This window comes from Berghia stephanieae, chromosome 3 (assembly GCF_034508935.2).
Source record: "Berghia stephanieae isolate SIO BIC M18660-M18661 chromosome 3, UCSD_Bste_1.3, whole genome shotgun sequence".
NCBI lineage: Eukaryota > Metazoa > Mollusca > Gastropoda > Nudibranchia > Aeolidiidae > Berghia > Berghia stephanieae.
Genome location: NC_088362.1, coordinates 65,068,740 through 65,088,153, shown reverse-complemented (window position 1 = coordinate 65,088,153; position 19,414 = coordinate 65,068,740). Strand labels below are relative to the sequence as shown.

General features: G+C 33.0%; 1 protein-coding gene across 1 annotated transcript in view; it reads right to left on the bottom strand.

Moving 5' to 3' along the window:
* LOC144968211 (uncharacterized) overlaps positions 1-18,472 on the bottom strand; it is a 76,383-nt gene extending 57,911 nt beyond the window's left edge. The window contains exons 1-2 of the mRNA XM_078906329.1: positions 17,973-18,472; positions 15,904-16,293 (exon numbers count right to left, since the gene is read on the bottom strand). Of these exons, the coding sequence (XP_078762455.1) occupies positions 15,904-15,968 (65 nt within the window). The 5' untranslated portion in view covers positions 15,969-16,293; positions 17,973-18,472. The remainder of the gene's footprint in view (positions 1-15,903; positions 16,294-17,972) is intronic.
* Between the last annotated feature and the right edge of the window lie 942 nt (positions 18,473-19,414).

Below are 19,414 nucleotides of genomic sequence, written 5' to 3'. Positions count from 1 at the left end.
GTTTTGAGGCGAAGGGTCACAAATAGGCAAATGCGTATGAAGTGCCTTACATGGGAGTCAAAACGTCGATGAATGTCACCAACCCAGCCACTGTGCCGTTCGATCACTGGCGTCATAAATAAAAGATAATTATAAGCATACACTCGTACTTTTATCTTATTCCACGTCGCTACAATTATTTTTTCTTTTGATAAGGTTGGCACGTGCCGTCGTTAATAAGAATATTTTTTACGACATGGGAGATAATGGGAAATCCAAATAAAAACCTATCGCCAAATGTCCAAAAAGTAACACGTTTATTTATCAAAGCTATCTAGTTCTGACAAAATTTTATTATCCTTTCCTTTTTTATATTTTGGCTAAAAATATGTAACTTTTAATACTAATGATTTAAGATAATCCTCAAGTTGCCTAAAATCTCAAACTTTTGACTTCTTCAGAATGTCTTCAAAAACTCAGGTTTAATTTATTGGGGGGAGGGGGGGGGGGGAGGAGTTGGGAGCAATTTTAATTCGTTGATATCGTTGAAAAAAATTCTTGCTAAAATATTTTTGAAAAGTGTTTTGGCAGTTTATGGTACTATTTATTGAAGCCATCTGGCACAATCGGCCACACCTACATAAACTGTCGAAGCTGATTGGTTGAGTGGGACTGACGGTGGCTCTGACTATGTCAAGTGTTTGTTTGGGGTCAAATGTCGACTGATACCATTTAATGTATGCATCGGGTCGGGTATCTATGTCCTCCCTTGTTCCGATTATGGACTGTACCAATTTAACCCCGAGGTTAATGAAGTAGCAGCCGTCGGGTCAAAGGTTTTGGTAGATGAAAGATGCTAAATACAGTCATTATACTCAAGTAAATCTGATATCTCCAATTATTTTTTTTATTAACTCTTCAGCGAATGGCGAGATGAAAAGAAAACAAAAGCGCAAGGGGGCAATGTAAGGTGTGCTACAGTCCCAAAAATAGATAAAAATAACTCGCAAATAATCATAGTTTAACCATCATAAATATTTAACAATTTCGATCTAAATGCTTGGTAGCAAGAATATTTTCACTACTTATCATATAGTTTTAAACTACTATGTATAAGTTTGTAATGGCAGAAATAATACGATAATAATAATAATGATGATAATATAATAATAATAATAATAATAATAATAATAATAATAATAATAATAATAATAATAATAATAATAATAATAATAATAATAATAATAATAATAAAATAATGATAATAATAATAATAAATAATAATAATAATAATAATAATAATAATAATGATAATAATACTAATGAAAATAATGATAATAATAATAATAATAATAATAATAATAATAATGATAATAATACTAATGAAAATAATGATAATAATAATAATACTAATAATAATAATAATAAATAATAATAATAATAATAATAATAATAATAATAATATACATTAATAATAATAATCATCATCATAATAATAATAACAATAATAATAATAATACTAATAATAATAATAATAATAATAACCATCATCATCATCATCATCATCATCGTGATTATTGTCATTATCATCATCATAATGACTATCATACATCATCAGGCACGCGAACATAATTTTCAGACGTTTTATTCATGTAAATTATACATATAAACGTGAGATGATCGGCCATTGACAAGACAAGCCAAATCAAATTCTTTTTAGTTTCAAGCTTTAGTAAGTTATTAGTTAGAAGCTTATTTTTCAAATGGCGTTTGATGTTACACTCTGAAAATATAAAAAGTGCTCACAAAACAAAAGCAGTAATATCTAAAAGCATAATCTTAATTTTGAATTTGATGTAAAGAAAATATAAACAGCTTTTACTCTTTCTCTCTCTCTCTCTCTCTCTCTCTCTCTCTATCACTATCACTCTCTCTCTCTCATATATACACACATACACACACACACACACTCACTCTCTTTCTCTCTCTATCTCTCTACCTCTATCTCTCGCACAACACTCACACACACACACCCACACACACACACACACAAGCAAATATATGATTATTAGAGAGACAAAAATATCCGGTAAGGTGGACAAAGACAAATGCAATTTTTAAGGCACCTAAATCGACATAAATGTATTGAACATCTTGCTCACAGGAAAGAAAGAAAGTAAAAAGAGTAAAGGTAGATCAAGAAAAACATATTTAATTTGAATAGTAAAACAGCTGGGTGACAAAGAAAGAGAAGAGTAATATTAGTTTTCTGAGGTTATCTGATCAGAGAGATGAATGGCGTACCATGATCACCGATGTCTGGCACAGACTTGGTACTTGAAGAAAAAGAAGAAAGGTGGAAATGAATCATGAAGAACAAGTTGGGCTCATATCCTTCACTTTCTTTTAAAATCAAATTTGAGCAGATAATGACAGTTAACTGAAATAGACATTTTACATCCTTTAATTGGAAAATGTAAAAATTAATCCCAAAAGAGATATAACTTTACTTCATATATAGCTTTTATACAAGTGTAGTATTTAAAAAAAAAAAACTAAATAAAAAATATATATCATTGTCAAATTATCCCTTGTCCTGAAATGTCAAAATGACACAAGAGTTGAACGCTAACCAGGACTGTCCACTAAATGACCAGTGACGGATCGAGCGACCAGGTGAAGGCGTCATGACAGCTAAAAAGACAGGGCTGGAAATCCGGAATAATTTGACCACCTAATGAGGCGTCATCTTCTGATGTGGCGCGTGCGCTGTCTCCCTCTGTGACACAGGTACATCTCAACCTTCTCCACCCCCAACCTCCCCCCCCCCACCCCCCACCTACTCTTGACTCACGAATTGTTCCCCTTCTCTTTGCACCTGGCGGGATACCTGCAGTTTTCAAAATGATTTTTTTTTTTTCTCTTCAGAATGGAAACTGAGGGGACAATGGGAGAGACCACTCGGCTCTTTGTTATTGCTTTAGCTAGCCATTTTTATCAGTAGTTCTCACTAAATTGTATCAATCATACTATGAGCTATGTGTTCTAGTGGTATGACACTCGCTTTCGGATCCGAAGGTCCTGGGTTTGAGCCTCGGCCTCGGCGCATATTTGAGTCCTTGGAAAAGGCTCTTTACTCACATTTTCTCGCCGTACTCGGGTGTAAAATGAGTACCTGGCCTTTAACAGCGTTGTCTTTGTCCGAAAAATTGTAATATCGCCTAACAGGCGTCATGTCCCGTCCTACATGTTAAATGTTGCTGTTGACCAGGAACCTCTTGTAAAGCGCTTTGAGCACATTTAGGGGATATTGCGCAATATAAAGCTCATTTTTTTAAACGTTCAAGGATTCACATAGTTTTTTGTGTGTTAGTACGTTAATCTTGAGCTTTCGAGCTTTTATATAGCGCAATATCCATTAAATGTACTCAAAGCGCTTTACAAAAAGCCCCTGACCAACAGTAATATGTAGAAAGAGACATCACGCCAGTTAGGCGCTATTACATTTTCTCCCGACAGAGACAATGCAGTTAACGGCCAGGTACAATTTACAACTAAGTACAGTGAGAGAATGTGAGAAAAGAGCCATTTCCAAGGACTCAACTCTGCGCCAAGCGAGGCTCGAATCCGATCCGAAAGCGAGTGTCATACCACTAGATCACAATCCAATCCGGCTGTTGTAAGTAATTTAACTAAGCGCATAAAACTTTAAATGACTAATACAGTTGGAACGTATTGTATTTTTGCTATATTATGAGAGGTGCGAGAAAGCGGGCAAGCAATGAGTGTGTGTGTGTGTTTGTTTGTTTGTGTGTGTGTGTTTGTGTGCGTGTGTGTGTGTGTGTGTGTGTGAGAGAGAGAGAGAGAGAGCATTTTGTTTTGCGGCGTTTCCCAAAGACACAACGCCGGTATTAAGAATACAATTTATTGTTATTCATTTCCACTTTCTATGCTATACAGAAAAATGAAATAATTGAATCCTCAAAAAACCCCTTCCTCCTTCTACTCACTGTATTTATCAATTCAATAATCGAAGTCAATAATACTTTTCACTCAGGAAGCAATCATAAAGCACAAATTGATACTGTTTGTCTTTTCTTTCATATCAACACATAAAGCAGTCATTTTTCATCAATAGCAAATTAATTATTTCGATGATGAATCGATATGCAATATAAAGAATCAATGTTTCGACATGACTTGTTCTAATTGACGGAAAATGATGTAAAATTAATTTTTCCTAATTGTTGTGGAATTTTAATGACCGTAGTTTTTATCTATTTAAAAAAATGATGTTTTTAAAAAAATATCATACGGCATATTCTCCTTTTTATTTTCATCTTTAGCTAGTCATTTGAAGCAGAATTTTTTTTTAAACAAAAAAAAAAAAAAAAAAAAACAAACACAAAAAAAAAAAGCAAAAAAAAAACAACGACAATAATTATCCATATTTGGTTTAACAAGTTTTTTTCTTTTGTATTTTTTTTGGGGGGGGGGGAGGTTTTGTTTTGTTTTGCTTTTTTTTGTTTTGTTTGTTTGTTTTTTTTTTCCACAATACACATGTTTATATTATAATAAGTGCGAAAAAAAAAGAAACCCCTGGATAAACTCACCGCATTTATTCCATGTCGATGATTTGGAACGTAATTCACAAATTTTGGTGTCACCTGCAGATATCTCCCATTTTGCCTTTTGATATGACTATTCGTAGCCATTTTCTCAGTGAGCCACTTGGTTTTCTTATATCTAATATCAGTCCTATGCGTTTTGATAAGACTATTTTAATTCTGCAAAATTGTAACTCTGCTTATATGTAAAACGTTGTAAGGCTCTTAAAGATCATTTTGGATATCATTGACCAAATTATGTTTTCATCGACTGGTCTTACGCCAGTCACTCTGCAAAAGTAGGGATCTCAGCGGCGCCTCCCCCCCCTCCCTTGCACCCACAATGGTATCGTTTCAGAGAATGCAGACAGAGCATAATTTGGTTGAACATGGCATTGTGACGCAGTACGAGCAACATCTAACAGATGATCATGTCAGCACCCAGACGGTTTCAGAATCTGAAAATCTGAATATTTCTCTGCCGTCGATATGTTTGGTTTCTTTTTATTTATTTATTTTTTTGTTTTTTGTTTGATTTGTTTGTTTGTTTTTTGTTGGTTTTTTTTTTGTAGTAATGTGTTATGTTTTCATCGGTTTTTATTTTGTGTGTTTTATTTTTTTTTGTGGGGGGGGGGGTGGCTTGTCTGAAGAAGGATTTTGAGTCCGAAACGCTCGGTGTTTGGTACTTTGTTCTTTTTTTCTTTGTTGTTATTTTTAAATATTTATTATACGTTTGTGTGTGTGTGTGTGTTTTTTTTTTTCTCGAGATTTTTCGTCATCATATTATAGTTAAGACAATTAAGTTTTTGCTGTGGAAAAGCGGTGGAGTGGTCCCTTATACCTGCAACGTTTAATAAGCATTTAAATCTACACAGCTTGTTTGTGTATCGGTTATTATGATTTATTCAGCAGGCAAAACCCACATTCTATTGATTAATAAGATATCGGTCTCTACAATTTATTCTCATAAATAAACATATTTCTCATATGAAAGATTCTTAGTTTCAGAGGCTTTACAACACCTAAGAAAAATAAACCAAAAAAAAAAAAACATTTAGAAAAAGGAAAAGAAAAGAAATAAAGCAACAACAACAAACATAATAATAATAACAATAATAATAATGATAATGATAATGATGATGATAATAATAATAATAATAATAATAATAATAATAATAATAATAATAATAATAATAATAATAATAATAATGATAATAATAATAATAATAATAAATAATAATAATAATAATAATGATAATAATAATAATAATAATAATAATAATAATAATAATAATAATAATAATAATAATAATAATAATAATAATAATAATAATAATAATAATAATCAAACAGACCCCAGAAACAAAAATACACGTATAAAAAAAACAACAAAAGAAAAACAAAACAAAGAAACATAAAAACCCCAAACAAACAAACAAACAAACAAACAAACAAAAAACCCAATCAATCTCTGCTCTGAACCATGTCATAATAATGTGACACTATTTTATGGTCACATAAAGCAATAAAAACCAAGCCAAAATCTAAACCATTCCTAATCAGTAAATCCTCCTTTGTTGCCGACTTCTTAAAGGCGGGGCCGGAAATTAGTCTTTCCTATTAAGTCTCTTTAGATAATCGGCCAGGATCCTCTATGATTACTGGAATTAAATCGGATTAAAACATAAAACAATACTGCTATACAATGGCAAAACGCATTTTTATTTTTTAACTTTTGGTTATCAAAGTTATACTTCATAAAACGTCGATCTCTTAAAATGACTTTCTCAACTTGTCCAAAAAATAGTTATACCCGAGACTTAAAAGAAGTCTTAGATTTCATTGTTTTTAACAAGTCGAGAAGTTATTTTAATCTATCGATATGTGAATTAAAACTTTTATTACAAAACATAACATAACATGGTTAAAAGCTTAATTCAAGATTAAATTCGTTACATGCCTTTGACACGAAAAATACAATAATATGATCTATCAATATTATCATCAATGATTTCACAAATGAGTGAGAAAACATCACTGGTCATATTAATGAAATCTTAGATAATACAATTCTTGGTCGATCAAAGTTTGAAGATTATCCAGAGAACACAATGCATTCACAATGATTGGTAAGAAACATTAGTATTACATCTAGATAAATAAAGTTTAAAATTTATCTCCTCCTGGAATAAAAACTTTTAAATTTATCTCCTCGTGTAAGCGTTACAGTAGAGAGAGAATGATGATGAAAATATATTATCAATTCTGTGTATCAAATTTATAACCAAAATGCAAAAATTGCGTTCTGTCATTGTCCGGTAGAATGATGTCCGAAAAATTGCAATATCGCCTAACAGGCGTCATGTCCCGTCCTACATGTTAAATGTTGCTGTTGACCAGGGACCCCTTGTAAAGCGCTTTGAGCACATTTAGTGGATATTGCGCTATATACAGCTCAATTTTTAAGTATGTTTTTAAATGATACTCTAATCAAATCAGTTTCTTGTTTAAAGAAGAAAAAAATGATCATAGCAGGGCTCGAACTTGTGGCCTATGGATTAAAATGCAATACCTTATCCTATCGGTCATTTTTGCCTCCACATAATATAAGCAGACCTACCTACCTGAAAATTTAAAAACTCGTAATTGTTAGCAGATAAAAAGAGAGGTCGTTAAATTTAGAAATCAACATTTAACCCTCACAGGGATTATAACATTAATTTTTTTTTTCAAAATCCTTCAAATTATGTTATCTGGCATCAACTTTCAATTTCAATAGATTTTGATGATAGAGAAATTCTCTGAAAATGGAGTCGAAATTTCGTAATTTTACGAATTTTTCGTAATAGTCGGGAGTTCTGTATAAGTATGAAATCTCATTAGAATTTGCATTGTACATTATTGTTTGTTAGGCACCATTATAATTTTGAGAAAAAAATTCGACGTAGTTACGTAGTTCTACCGTAACTTTTACTTTGTGGATCCTAAAACAATACTGAAACACAATTTTTACAAAAAACTTTCTTAAATAGTACTTTGCTCACAAATGATGATGATAATAATAATAATAATAATAATAATAATAATAATAATAATAATAATAATAAATAATAATAATGCTAATAATAATAATAATAATAATAATAATAATAATAATAATAATAATTATTATGCTAATAATAACAATAATAATAATAATAATAATAATAATAATAATAATAATAATAATATAATAATAATAATAATAATAATAATAATAATATATAATAATAATAATAATAATAATAATAATAATAATAATAATAATAATAATAATAATAATAATAATAATAATAATAATAATAATAATAATAATAATAATAATAATAATAATAATAATAATAATAATGGACAGGTTTTCTGGCCAAATGTTTAAATACATGACTTTCCAGAGTACGACATATGGTTGTCCCGATAGCTCAATTGTAGAATACTCAATTTACAAGCAAAGAGTCCCGATTTATTCTTAGGTGCAGTGAGATGTTTCTTTGTCTTTTTAAAAAATCTTTTATTTCTGTTGATTTTTTTTTACTGCTCAAGCCTTCAACCCAGTTCATTTATTAATGGTAGTGTGTGACTGGTCCTATTAGATCTGGCGAAAAGTACTTTATGACATAATATTTTACCGTGCTTTTTAAAGGGTAGCAAGTAACTATTGTTCTTGCTCAACAAACAATTAAGCTACAGTAACTACAGAAAAAGGCACAAGACAGAATCAGTTGGAGGATCTTCACCACAAAAATCTTTTTACCCCCCCCCCCCCTCCCCCCATTTCCCAATTAAGCTTTTATATAGCGCAATATTGACTAACCGTGTCCAAAGCGCATTACAAGGGGTGCCTAGTCAACAGGGTTGGACATGACATAACGCCTGTAAGGTGATATTATATTTTTACATTTTTTTTCCCACAGCTACAAAAGCTGTCAACGGCCGGGTGCTCATTTTACACCTGAGTACATTGAGATAATGTGAGCAAAGAGCCTTTATCAAGGACTCAACTATACGCCGCTCAGAACGAAACTCGAACCAGGACCTTCCGATCCGAAGACTATTGTCATTCCACAAGACCACAAATATACAATGAACGGCCGAATCTGCGAAGACGGATGACATAGAAAGCGGAAGGTTTCAAGTCACTTAAATCAACTCACAAGATACGAACTTTAGTCGAATCTTCATTCCAATCTGGTACAAACCATATCATTTATTATGGGCTAAAGATATTAAAATGGATTTTCTTCAAATGACCCGACCACATAACGACCACATCAATTCTATCATCAAAGTGTAAAAACTTCCCTCTTCCAGATCTTCCACGGTAAACAATGCACCCATAAAAAATGCATACAAAATGCCACGACATAAAATACACTTTAAAGGTATCAAGTAGGATTTGTACATAGATTATAGTAGTGCTACAGCGACATTTGAAGGTTGCAACAACTATTAATTATGTTTATGAAATGCCATTAGCCTTTTTGGGTAAAGTATCCCCACTCTCTTTTAGGGCAATCAATGGATTTAGCAGCATATTTCACACACAGCATGTTAAATAGGCATTATATTTATTCAACATCTGATAAACATGCCCAATGATGACAGCCGGAGAATATTTGCCGCACTCTGGAAAAATAGTCTTTAAAAATTTGGCCGAAAAATCATCATTCAAATTATATCGATCGATTTAAAAGCCCTCATCTTGGCAAAAAAAAAGTGTTAATACACAGATAAATAAACAAACAAACAAAAAGAACTCTTCATCATGGGATTTCACGAAGTTCCAGTTTTGAGAATTTTTTTTTGCCAAGAGGAGGGTCATTTAAATCGATCACTATTTGAATGAATCGTTTACTGGCCAAATTTTTAAATACCATTTTTGCCCAGAGTGCAGTAGTTTGGTTCACTAAGATCATAGCTCTGAGTTTGGATTTTATAGCTATTTGGTCATTTATTTCACTTCAATAAGCTTGAATGTTTGAGTGTAGAGATTGCTGAGATCGAATAAAAATGTGTTAAAATCTGAAAAGGTGTATATGAAACAATACGAGACATAGCAGAGAGAGAAATACAACACAAAATCTTTTTTTTTTTTAAAGTCTGCTCGCCTTGACCTTTAAAAATGTGAAAATCGGTTGTCATGAAAGTGGGGCACCAACAATAACAACAACAACAACAAAAACCCAAGGAATAAAATATAGTTTTAATTATTTTTTAACGATAATTTTTGTTTTACTCAAAAGTTCATTACGGATATATGATGTGACCCATCGTCTCAATCTAGTCCTTTGTCGGAATGAAGTTGATGACGAAAAGTTAATCTATAGACAAAATGATTAGAAAATGATTTTCCATTCTTTTTCTTTTTCATTTTGTTTTATCTATAAAACTATTTTTCCACTTCAATAAAGCATTCAAAGTTGACACAAGTAAAGGTTTTCTGACTGCAAATTCATTCTTAAGCACTTAACCAATTAACTACCTTACTTTGGAAAAATATGTAATTACAAAATTTGGCCAGAAAACTTGTTCTTCAAGTATCGATCGATCTAAATCATCCTTATCTTGGCAAAAACTCTCAAACCTGGGAATTCACGAAGAAATGAGTGGGGCCATTATATTAATGAATCGATATTATTTTATCGCAAGAAGCTCTAAGTTATTAAACGTCTTATCGACGTAATTGTAAAGAAGATTTATTACGATTTTCTAAATTGTGTACGAAATGTATTCTTTGGCCATTTCATTTCCATCAAATAACTGACTATGGTAAGTAGCAATACTAGGTTAGAATAGAATCTAAAATTTGATTTATTACGAAAACAGACGGTGAAAAATATTGATTTTCTTTGCGTATGCATGATCAAATCCTTAGAAGTTGAAAGATGTAGAAACCACGGTCATTGCTATGGTATATTATAATCAATGTCATTATAATACTATTGCCTATCTTGGTCTTTGTTTTATGAATAATACATTCTAATGAAAGCGTATTCAGGTCAGCGAGGACAGACTGATAACAGTTGTTTGAAAAAAAAATAACCATATTATTGATAACAGTTCTAAGATCTCTAGTTTTTAGAATATAATGTGTCGTATCTATTTATTTATTCTATCTAAAATTATACAGAATCGTCATTTAAGTAATTGAACTAAAGGAAAACAGGAAGACAATAGGTGGAATTCTAACTATAATCATTGATAGAAATTGTGAGAGTGCTAGTAAAGAAAGGGCAAACTACGGGAAATTTGAACCGTATGAAAAAGAAATGTATTTCCACCTGATGGAGTAATAATAAAGTAGCATATTGAAGTCCAATGAACATCTTAAATCCGCGGAAAAGCGTTATGTACGAGGGGTGTATGAAAAAACCCCGGACACTTGTCATATCTCAAAAAGATTTTCATATATCCACTTAAATATAATTTATTTTAGAGATTTAATCTTTAGCTATTACTAAACAACAAAGTTCCCATCCACGCCAATGCATTTTTGCCAGTGTTCAACGGGGAAAAGACACCCAACCGAATGGATTGTTCGTCAAACTTTGAAAACTAAACTTTAACTTCTTCAACAAGATCTTCTGCTTCGAACCTCGTTTCCCGTAAATGGCTCTGGTCCGATCAAATAAAAGTTGGACGCTACCAGATCTGGATTGTGGAAATCAAGTATTCTAATAGATTCTTTTTTATTATTATTATTAGTGACAGTCTTCATCAAGCCCCAGGGAGATATGTCTCGGCTACGCCGTCTTGTTGATACCGACCCAGAAGGCTTCGGAAAGCGTCCACTCTTTAAAGCTTGCGTACTTCTATTAACAAGATTGGAAGCCATCTGGAACAAACTTTCCTGTGTCCTAATACATCATGGACAATTTCATGAGTAGTGCTTTTTGGAATTTCAAGTTTTAAGACAATCTTCCTAATCTTTGCTCTTCTGTCACATATTTATTGATGATCTCGACTAGTCGATTTTATTATTTTTACGGTTTTGGTCAACCAGGTTTGGGTTTGTTTTCTAGAGATACAACCGTCTTTGAAACAAAAACACCACTGAATATACCTGAAACTATGACATTGCAGATTGCATTCTCGTCCTATAATGTTTTGATGTTGTTTTTTTTTCTATGATGAATTTCAGAAGGTTTTTGTCCTTTTGTAACAAAAAGCGAACAAATATTTTAACCTCCATTTCTGACAATTCTGTGACTGGAGTCGCCAACTTAGAAAACATTAGCGTTCATATGGCAATGAAATTTCACAAGAAAGAAAAATAAATTTCCCATGTTTCTACGTTTACAGAGAAAAAAATCGTTCCCCAGTTTAAAAAGTTATGCATATTTTCCGTTTTTTTCTCCGACGTCTCCAGTATAAATGAATATATTTTTTTTTCAATTTTCTTTTTCGTTTGATGATGGACATCGCGATGAAGTTGCACGATGAGTTTGAAAAGATAAAGTAGTCCCATATAGAAAGACGATATGATTTGGCTGGCCTTTGTGTCGTGGACTTATGAAATATGCAAGGTTTTATGGAAAGGCTGGTATAGTTATAGGGGTGGTAAAATCGATTGATTGGGTATGGCAAGGAGATGGATGGATAGATGAATAGATAGAGAAATAGATATATAGATAGATGGACAGACAGATAGATAGATAGATATGTAGATAGATATTTAGATAGATAGATAGTAAATAGATAGATAGATAGATAGATAGATAGATAGATAGATGAATAAATAGAAAGATTGATAGACAAAAAAAAAAAAAACAGACAGATAGTTTGATAGATAGATTGGCCGTTTGCTATTTAATGGAGAGATAGATAAATATATTGCGAGCAAAACAGGTGGGTTGATGACTGAAGAATCCGTTGATAAATAGAGGAATTGAGAAGGACCCACACACACACAATCACACACACACACACACACACGGACATTCACACAGATAGAGAAGATAAAATGATAGATCGAGATATGAAAGGGAAATAATGTATGTATAGCCGGACATATTATCTAAATTAACTCATGTGTAAATGAATATCTGGCAAATACAAATAATGTACAAGGATGCTTGTTTAATAAGGAATGAAAACCCAATGAAAGGAAATTATTTGGCAATAATTAATAATATGGTCTCCATATTATGGCCTTCTAATAAGAATACTGAATCATTTTTATTTTTACAATAACTACTATGTTACTAGTGTGCATCTTGTGTGAGTGTATCTATGTAAATATTGTATTGTTATAAATGTGTAACCAAATGACAAATTGCCACTTTTTTGGGGACAATAAAGATATATTATTATTATTATTATTATTATTATTATTATTATTATTATTATTATTATTATTATTATTATTATTATTATTGTGCAACATTCCTATGCGATGCACTACATAAATGTAAATACCTTGTTCCATGTATATACCACCGGCTGTGGAAAACGAGATTAATTCTGGAAACAGTGCTGTACACAGTTATCTTAATAAAATTACCATTGAATCTTTCTGCCGATATAGTGATAAATTCGTCACCGCATCTTAAAATTATTTAGACTAATTTGTTTTAATTCTTCGCCTCCCAACCCCCCCTCCCCCCCCCCAATCCTCCGCTTTAACACCTTCACCATCCACAATCAGGCTCTCTCTAGACTTGCCTATATGTAAAATTTATAGATTCGCATTTTTAGGAGATAACAATTAATTGTAGCCCCCATAGTTTTTTTTTTTTTAATTAACAATAATTTACCCTCACAAGGGATAAAGAACACTTCAAAATCCTTGAAATTATATAGTTTGGCATCAATTTTTATTTCCAATGAATCAGAGATGCTCACGAAGTTCTGAATTTGGAGCCAAAATTTCGTATTTCTACGAATATTCCGTAAAAGTAGGCAGCTTTGCGTCAACAAACATTGATTTAAAGTAAAATGAAAGGAAGGATACGAGATAATAATGTTAGAAATTTGCCAATAAAATTAAATGAACCATATCTGAATGAATTGAATGTGAGGGGAAATTTATGTCCCAATCAACGACAAACAGTTTACAACCGGAACCTGATCATTTTTTATTTTTTTTTGGAATTGAGGCAGAATGATGGGACTCTCTCTCTCTCTCTCTCTCTCTCTCTCTCTCTCTATATATATATATATATATATATATATATATATATATATATATATATATATATATATATATATATCACTTGGACAACATGGTTGATTCCTGTTGACATCAGACATCTTGTTTGATGAGTTATCTATATTCCTTCGTCGAACGCCTAGGCGACGATATCTTATTTATGATATCGTGGCGCAAAAGACATAATTATTATATTATATATAATTATATATATATATATATATATATATATATATATTATATATATATATATATATATATATACCCTCTCTCTCTCCTCTCTCTCTCTCTCTCTCTCTCTCTCTCTCTCTCTCTTCTCTTCTCTTCTCTTCTCTTCTATACTCTCTACCCTCCTCCATCCCTCCCCCTTTCTCCTGCCTTTTGTCTTCCTACTTCCTTTCCAGGGTCTGACAGAGCGACGGAGCGTGACGGATGGAGGTTCGAACCCACTGTAGCGTGACGAAAGATGGATTGTCACACGGTGTGAGAGGTGGTGATATCAACAACACCATCTTATGGTCCCAGAATGAAAATGGAAGGTAAAGAATATCAGCGTCACACAGATAGAGAACACGAGTTTGTGTTAAAGGGTCGTTTTTTTTTTGTAACACAAAAGACATTTCATCATTTATATAGCGCAATATCCACTAAACGGATCAAAGAGCTTTACACGGAGTCCCTTAGCCAACAACAACATTTATTAACATTTAAAACGAGACATGACGATTGTAAAGCGATATCACCATTTTTTTTCCCCGAACAGAGACAACACTGTTAACAGCCAGGTACTCATTGTACACCCGAGTACGGTGAGAGGATATGAGTAAAGAGCCTTTCTCAATGATTCAACTATGCGCCGCTCAGAACGGGACTCGAACACTGGATCTATCGGTCCGGAGGCGAGTGTCATACCACAAGACCACATAGCCGTACAATCTCTATTGGGATGAGCCACACAATCTCTAATGGGGATGAGTAATCAAAATAAATATTGACTGTCTAGCACCAAAAGAATAGCAGATATTGCATATCAAAATACGCAAAATGAGGAAAAGTTATGACTCTGGTGTGAATGAATACCTAGCTACAAACGGTTAAGGATTTTGCAAGAGTGTTGGTATAAAAACGACAGGCGACTGATATTGTATGAAATATAAATGAAATATGGTTCTATATAGCATGCCGGGGGAATAAATGAAATATGTATAATTTTAAGGATTTTAAAGTGATTTTAAATCCTTGGTAAGGAAAATCGTTGATTTTTAAAGTTAACTTTTCCGATTATGATTTTTATCTCTTAAAAATTACGATTTAAAATTTTCAAGTAGGCAGATCTGACTTACTGTAACTGATCTGGATGAAAGACCCGATTGACTCGGTCTTTGGGCTTTTGGATCAGTGGTATTCCCGACATCGGTCAAAATCGTGTTATCTTCCGACGGGTTCGGTTTTTCTTTAGCCGTCATCATATTATATTTGCTGTTGTAACCAAGAGAACAGCAGCGACTGCAAAGACACTTTATATAAATGACCCCATTCTACTAAGATTTGTATGAGTACTGGATAGTCAGTGACAAATAATAATAATAATATGTGAAAAGTGCAGGTACGAGAAGAACGCCTGTCAGGTCTATGAAGTGGATTTTTGGGTTCAATATTATGGCCTACTTGGGTAATATGAAGAATCATTATGAAATGCATTTGGCTAATGAATCCGTGGAAATACCCGATATAAATATTGATATTTATTTATGTATTTATTCTGTTTATAATGATACAAATTTGTATATTTATCATCTATTTAAGGATATGATACCAAGACTTCAATAAAGATCACGGGCGTTGCATTACGGTGAGCCAAAATGGATCTAATTGTTTCTAGATAAATTCCTCTCTTTGGAGTGAAACTAATGTTCATGAAAAACAAGAAAAAAAGAGATATAAATCTTTAGAAAATGGCCCAGACTTTATGTTTGTGGGCGGAGTTCTTTCGACATATCACTCCATTCGACTCAGGTATGAAAGGGTATTTCACCATTGTTACCTACATTATGAATTTGTAAAGACCGTGATTTATTTATTGCTGAATAAATCTGCTCATTATCTCTATTTCAGAAATAAAATGCTCACCTCTTGACAGTTCTCCTTCGTCTTTTGGTGGCGTACATTGTGGAAATAAGCCAATCCTCGGGCATAAACAAACAACCCTCTGCTAGACCTATCCAAGTCCTCCTTCTTCTCCGCTTCTTTTATTTGCTCCACTTATTCCTACGTCTCCTCCCACCACAGAATAAAGCACAATATTTATTCCTTTATTCTTTAAAATCGTATTCCGTCACAAGCAGTTCTTTTATAAATAGGACTGAATTACAGAAGAATCAGAGATTGTATTATTCTAATAACATCATGGGCGATAATTCATGTCACAAAGAATTCCAGTTATTGAATAAAAAAGAGGCGCGTGAAGAGGTTATGATATTTGATGTGGCGTGTGTATTTTCTGTCATTTTCACTATTTTCCTATTGTATACATAAGATTTGTTTTAAAATTCGTAGCAATATAATATTAGTGACTCTCAATAAGAGGTTATAAAAATTGATGTATTGAAATATATTATTGTTGAAAGAAACAGTTGGTTAAAATATATATATATAATTCGTAACCCCAACTGCTATAATTTTAAAACTTGTTCTTTCTCAACAAAGTGTTCCTGGGGTCCCTATGGCTCAGATAGATTGTAGACAACTTCAACAAAAAGGAAAGATGGGTTCATTCGACTCTTTAAGTTTGTTTTTTTTTTTTTGTTTTTTCTGACTCCCCCCCCCCCACCCCGTCGTTAGAGAGTGGCTGAACCTGGAAATTATTTTTAATACTAGCATAGAAATGTGCACGATATATCTCCCTTGAGTGCGACCTAAGGAATAACTCCTACCGTTCAAGAGGCAAGTTCCAAACTTCTTAGATGTTAGCTGACTACACAAACAAGAGCGCTCATTGTAAAATTGGAGCGTCTAGTAGTCATTGAAATAACGAATGGGTAACTTGATGGACTTGTCATTCATCAGATCAAACCGGTCTTACTAAATAGCCAGTAGGTTTTACATTTATATTTTTGTTTGCATAAATCCCATATATTTCTTATTGACTTGACATACTTGTTCCCTTTTGCTGATAATTATCAATTTTTCTTTTTTTTTACATACTGTGAAACAAAATCAGATTTGGTAAAGAAATGATACATTATAAAATATTGTGTAATATTATTTACAGAAAGATTAATTTAAAAACAAACAAACAAACAGCAGATTATGAAACCTACAGCCTACATTACTTCCAATTGCACTGTTGACAATGAAATAAAAATCGGCACTGTTGACAATGAAATAAAAATCTATTGAAAAAGAGGCTTGTAATATATTTTTACACAAAGAATTACTATATCAATACATACTAATTGCTACGTGCTTGTGAATGAATATACCTACTGAACGATAGGCTTTATATCTATTGCTTGTTGTACCGGTACATCTAAATCAACGTTTTCTTTGATCTTTATTTTTTGGGGAGCGTGATAGTATGTGTTGAGTAACGTAGGAGGCAAATGGTATGTATAATGAATTATTGATTTAATTATGAAGTAGATCAGATTATAACCAGGCCCAACAATTACTAATAAATCCCACAAAGAATCAACAGGAGCGGCAACGCAAAATATAATTGGTACCTACAGGATGAAATTATAAAGAAAGCACATTCAATAATTAGCCACACATTAAGTTCATTCATTCTATGCACAAGGTAAGGCTCACGACTTAACTATCACGACTGCACAATCAGCACTAATTGTCAATATGCCTCTTCTTCATAAGTAATTACAACCACTAATATTTTCAGTATCGTTCTTACTATTATTATCACATTTATAATCATCATAGTTATCATCGTCACTATTGAAGCTTGTTGTAACACTATCCGTGTACCATGATGATCCAGTATTCGCACCCACCACGCTATCATTATCAATGATATATATCGCGTGCACGGAAGCATATCACGTCATTTAGGGCCTTCCAAAAATAAAAAAAATAATATAGAAGATACACGAGACAAACTGGACATCCAACTAGTTAATATCGAATTCTACCAGGAACTTTCCTTCTAATATTTCATTCTTAAGATAAATCAAAGAAAAAATTACCAAAAAATCTATGGAATACAAAAGTCAGTAAGTCGCGTTAATTAGCTGTCTTATGCCTGTGTATACGTTCTAGTCTACGAGGTTCGTGCCACGGTAAGCCGAGTTCCAGGCTAAATCGTCATTTTAGGATATATCGCCTCCTGCCTTGCCTAGTACAACACGCACGCACGCTCTCCGTGCGAGAAGGAATTTCGTGAAAAAAGATACACCCCTTGTCATCACGGAACTTCGGATTCCTCGCCACAGATCAATCAATTTTTAAAAGCTTCTTCTAGTCTATGTACTTCGATTCGTTCTTCTAGCGTTGCAGCCATTGACACAAACGGGCGTGCGTGACCCCACCGGCTCCGGGAGACGATCCGCCATTGTCAGTTTCTCTCCCCCTATCATTGCCGGTTTTCAAGAAGGCACGACGAGGGTTATAATTCCATCCACGAATCACCGAGTGTCGTGAGAGTTCCTCTTCTTTTTCTGTCTATTTTTCTCCCTATGCTATAAACGGCCTTCTAGCACGTCAGGCCACGCGACTCTTATTTCCGCTTGCTTCTGCACGCTATCGGTGCCAATCAATAACAACAAGCCACTCCCCCTTTCCATTTGGCCTCAGCCAATCACAACCATTGTATTGAACTACTAGTTAGGCAAAAATGATTCCAACACACAACCCCCCCCCCCCCCCCCCCCGGGCAATTCTCTATCTAGTATTAGGATGCAAAGCACTGTTGAATTTATTATAATATCATGTACAGGGTGTGCATTCTTCTTCTTCTTCTTCTTCTTCTTCTTCTTCTTCTTCTTCTTCTTCTTCTTCTTCTTCTTCTTCTTCTTCTTCTTCTTCTTCTTCTTCTTCTCTTCTTCTTCTTCTTTCTTCTTCTTCTTCTTCTTCTTCTTCTTCTTCTTCTTCTTCTTCTTCTTCTTCTTCTTCTTCTTCTTCTTCTCTTCTTCTTCTTCTTCTTCTTCTTCTTCTTCTTCTTCTTTCTTCTTCTTCTTCTTCTTCTTCTTCTTTCTTCTTCTTCTTCTTTCTTCTTCTTCTTCTTCTTCTTTCTTCTTCTTCTTCTTCTTCTCTTCTTCTTCTTCTTCTTCTTCTTCTTCTTCTTCTTCTTCTTCTTCTTCTTCTTCTTCTTCTCTTCTTCTTCTTCTTCTTCTTCTTCTTCTTCTTCTTCTTCTTCTTCTTCGTCTTCTTCTTCTTCTTCTTCTTCTTCTTCTTCTTCTTCTCTCTTCTTCTTCTTCTTCTTCTTCTTCTTCTTCTTCTTCTTCTTCTTCTTCTTCTTCTTCTTCTTCTTCTTCTTCTTCTTCTTCTTCTTCTTCTTCTTCTTCTTCTTCTTCTTCTTCTTCTTCTTCTTCTTCTTCTTCTTCTTCTTCTTCTTCTTCTTCTTTCTTCTTCTTCTTCTTCTTCTTCTTCTTTCTTCTTCTTCTTCTTCTTCTCTTCTTCTTCTTCTTCT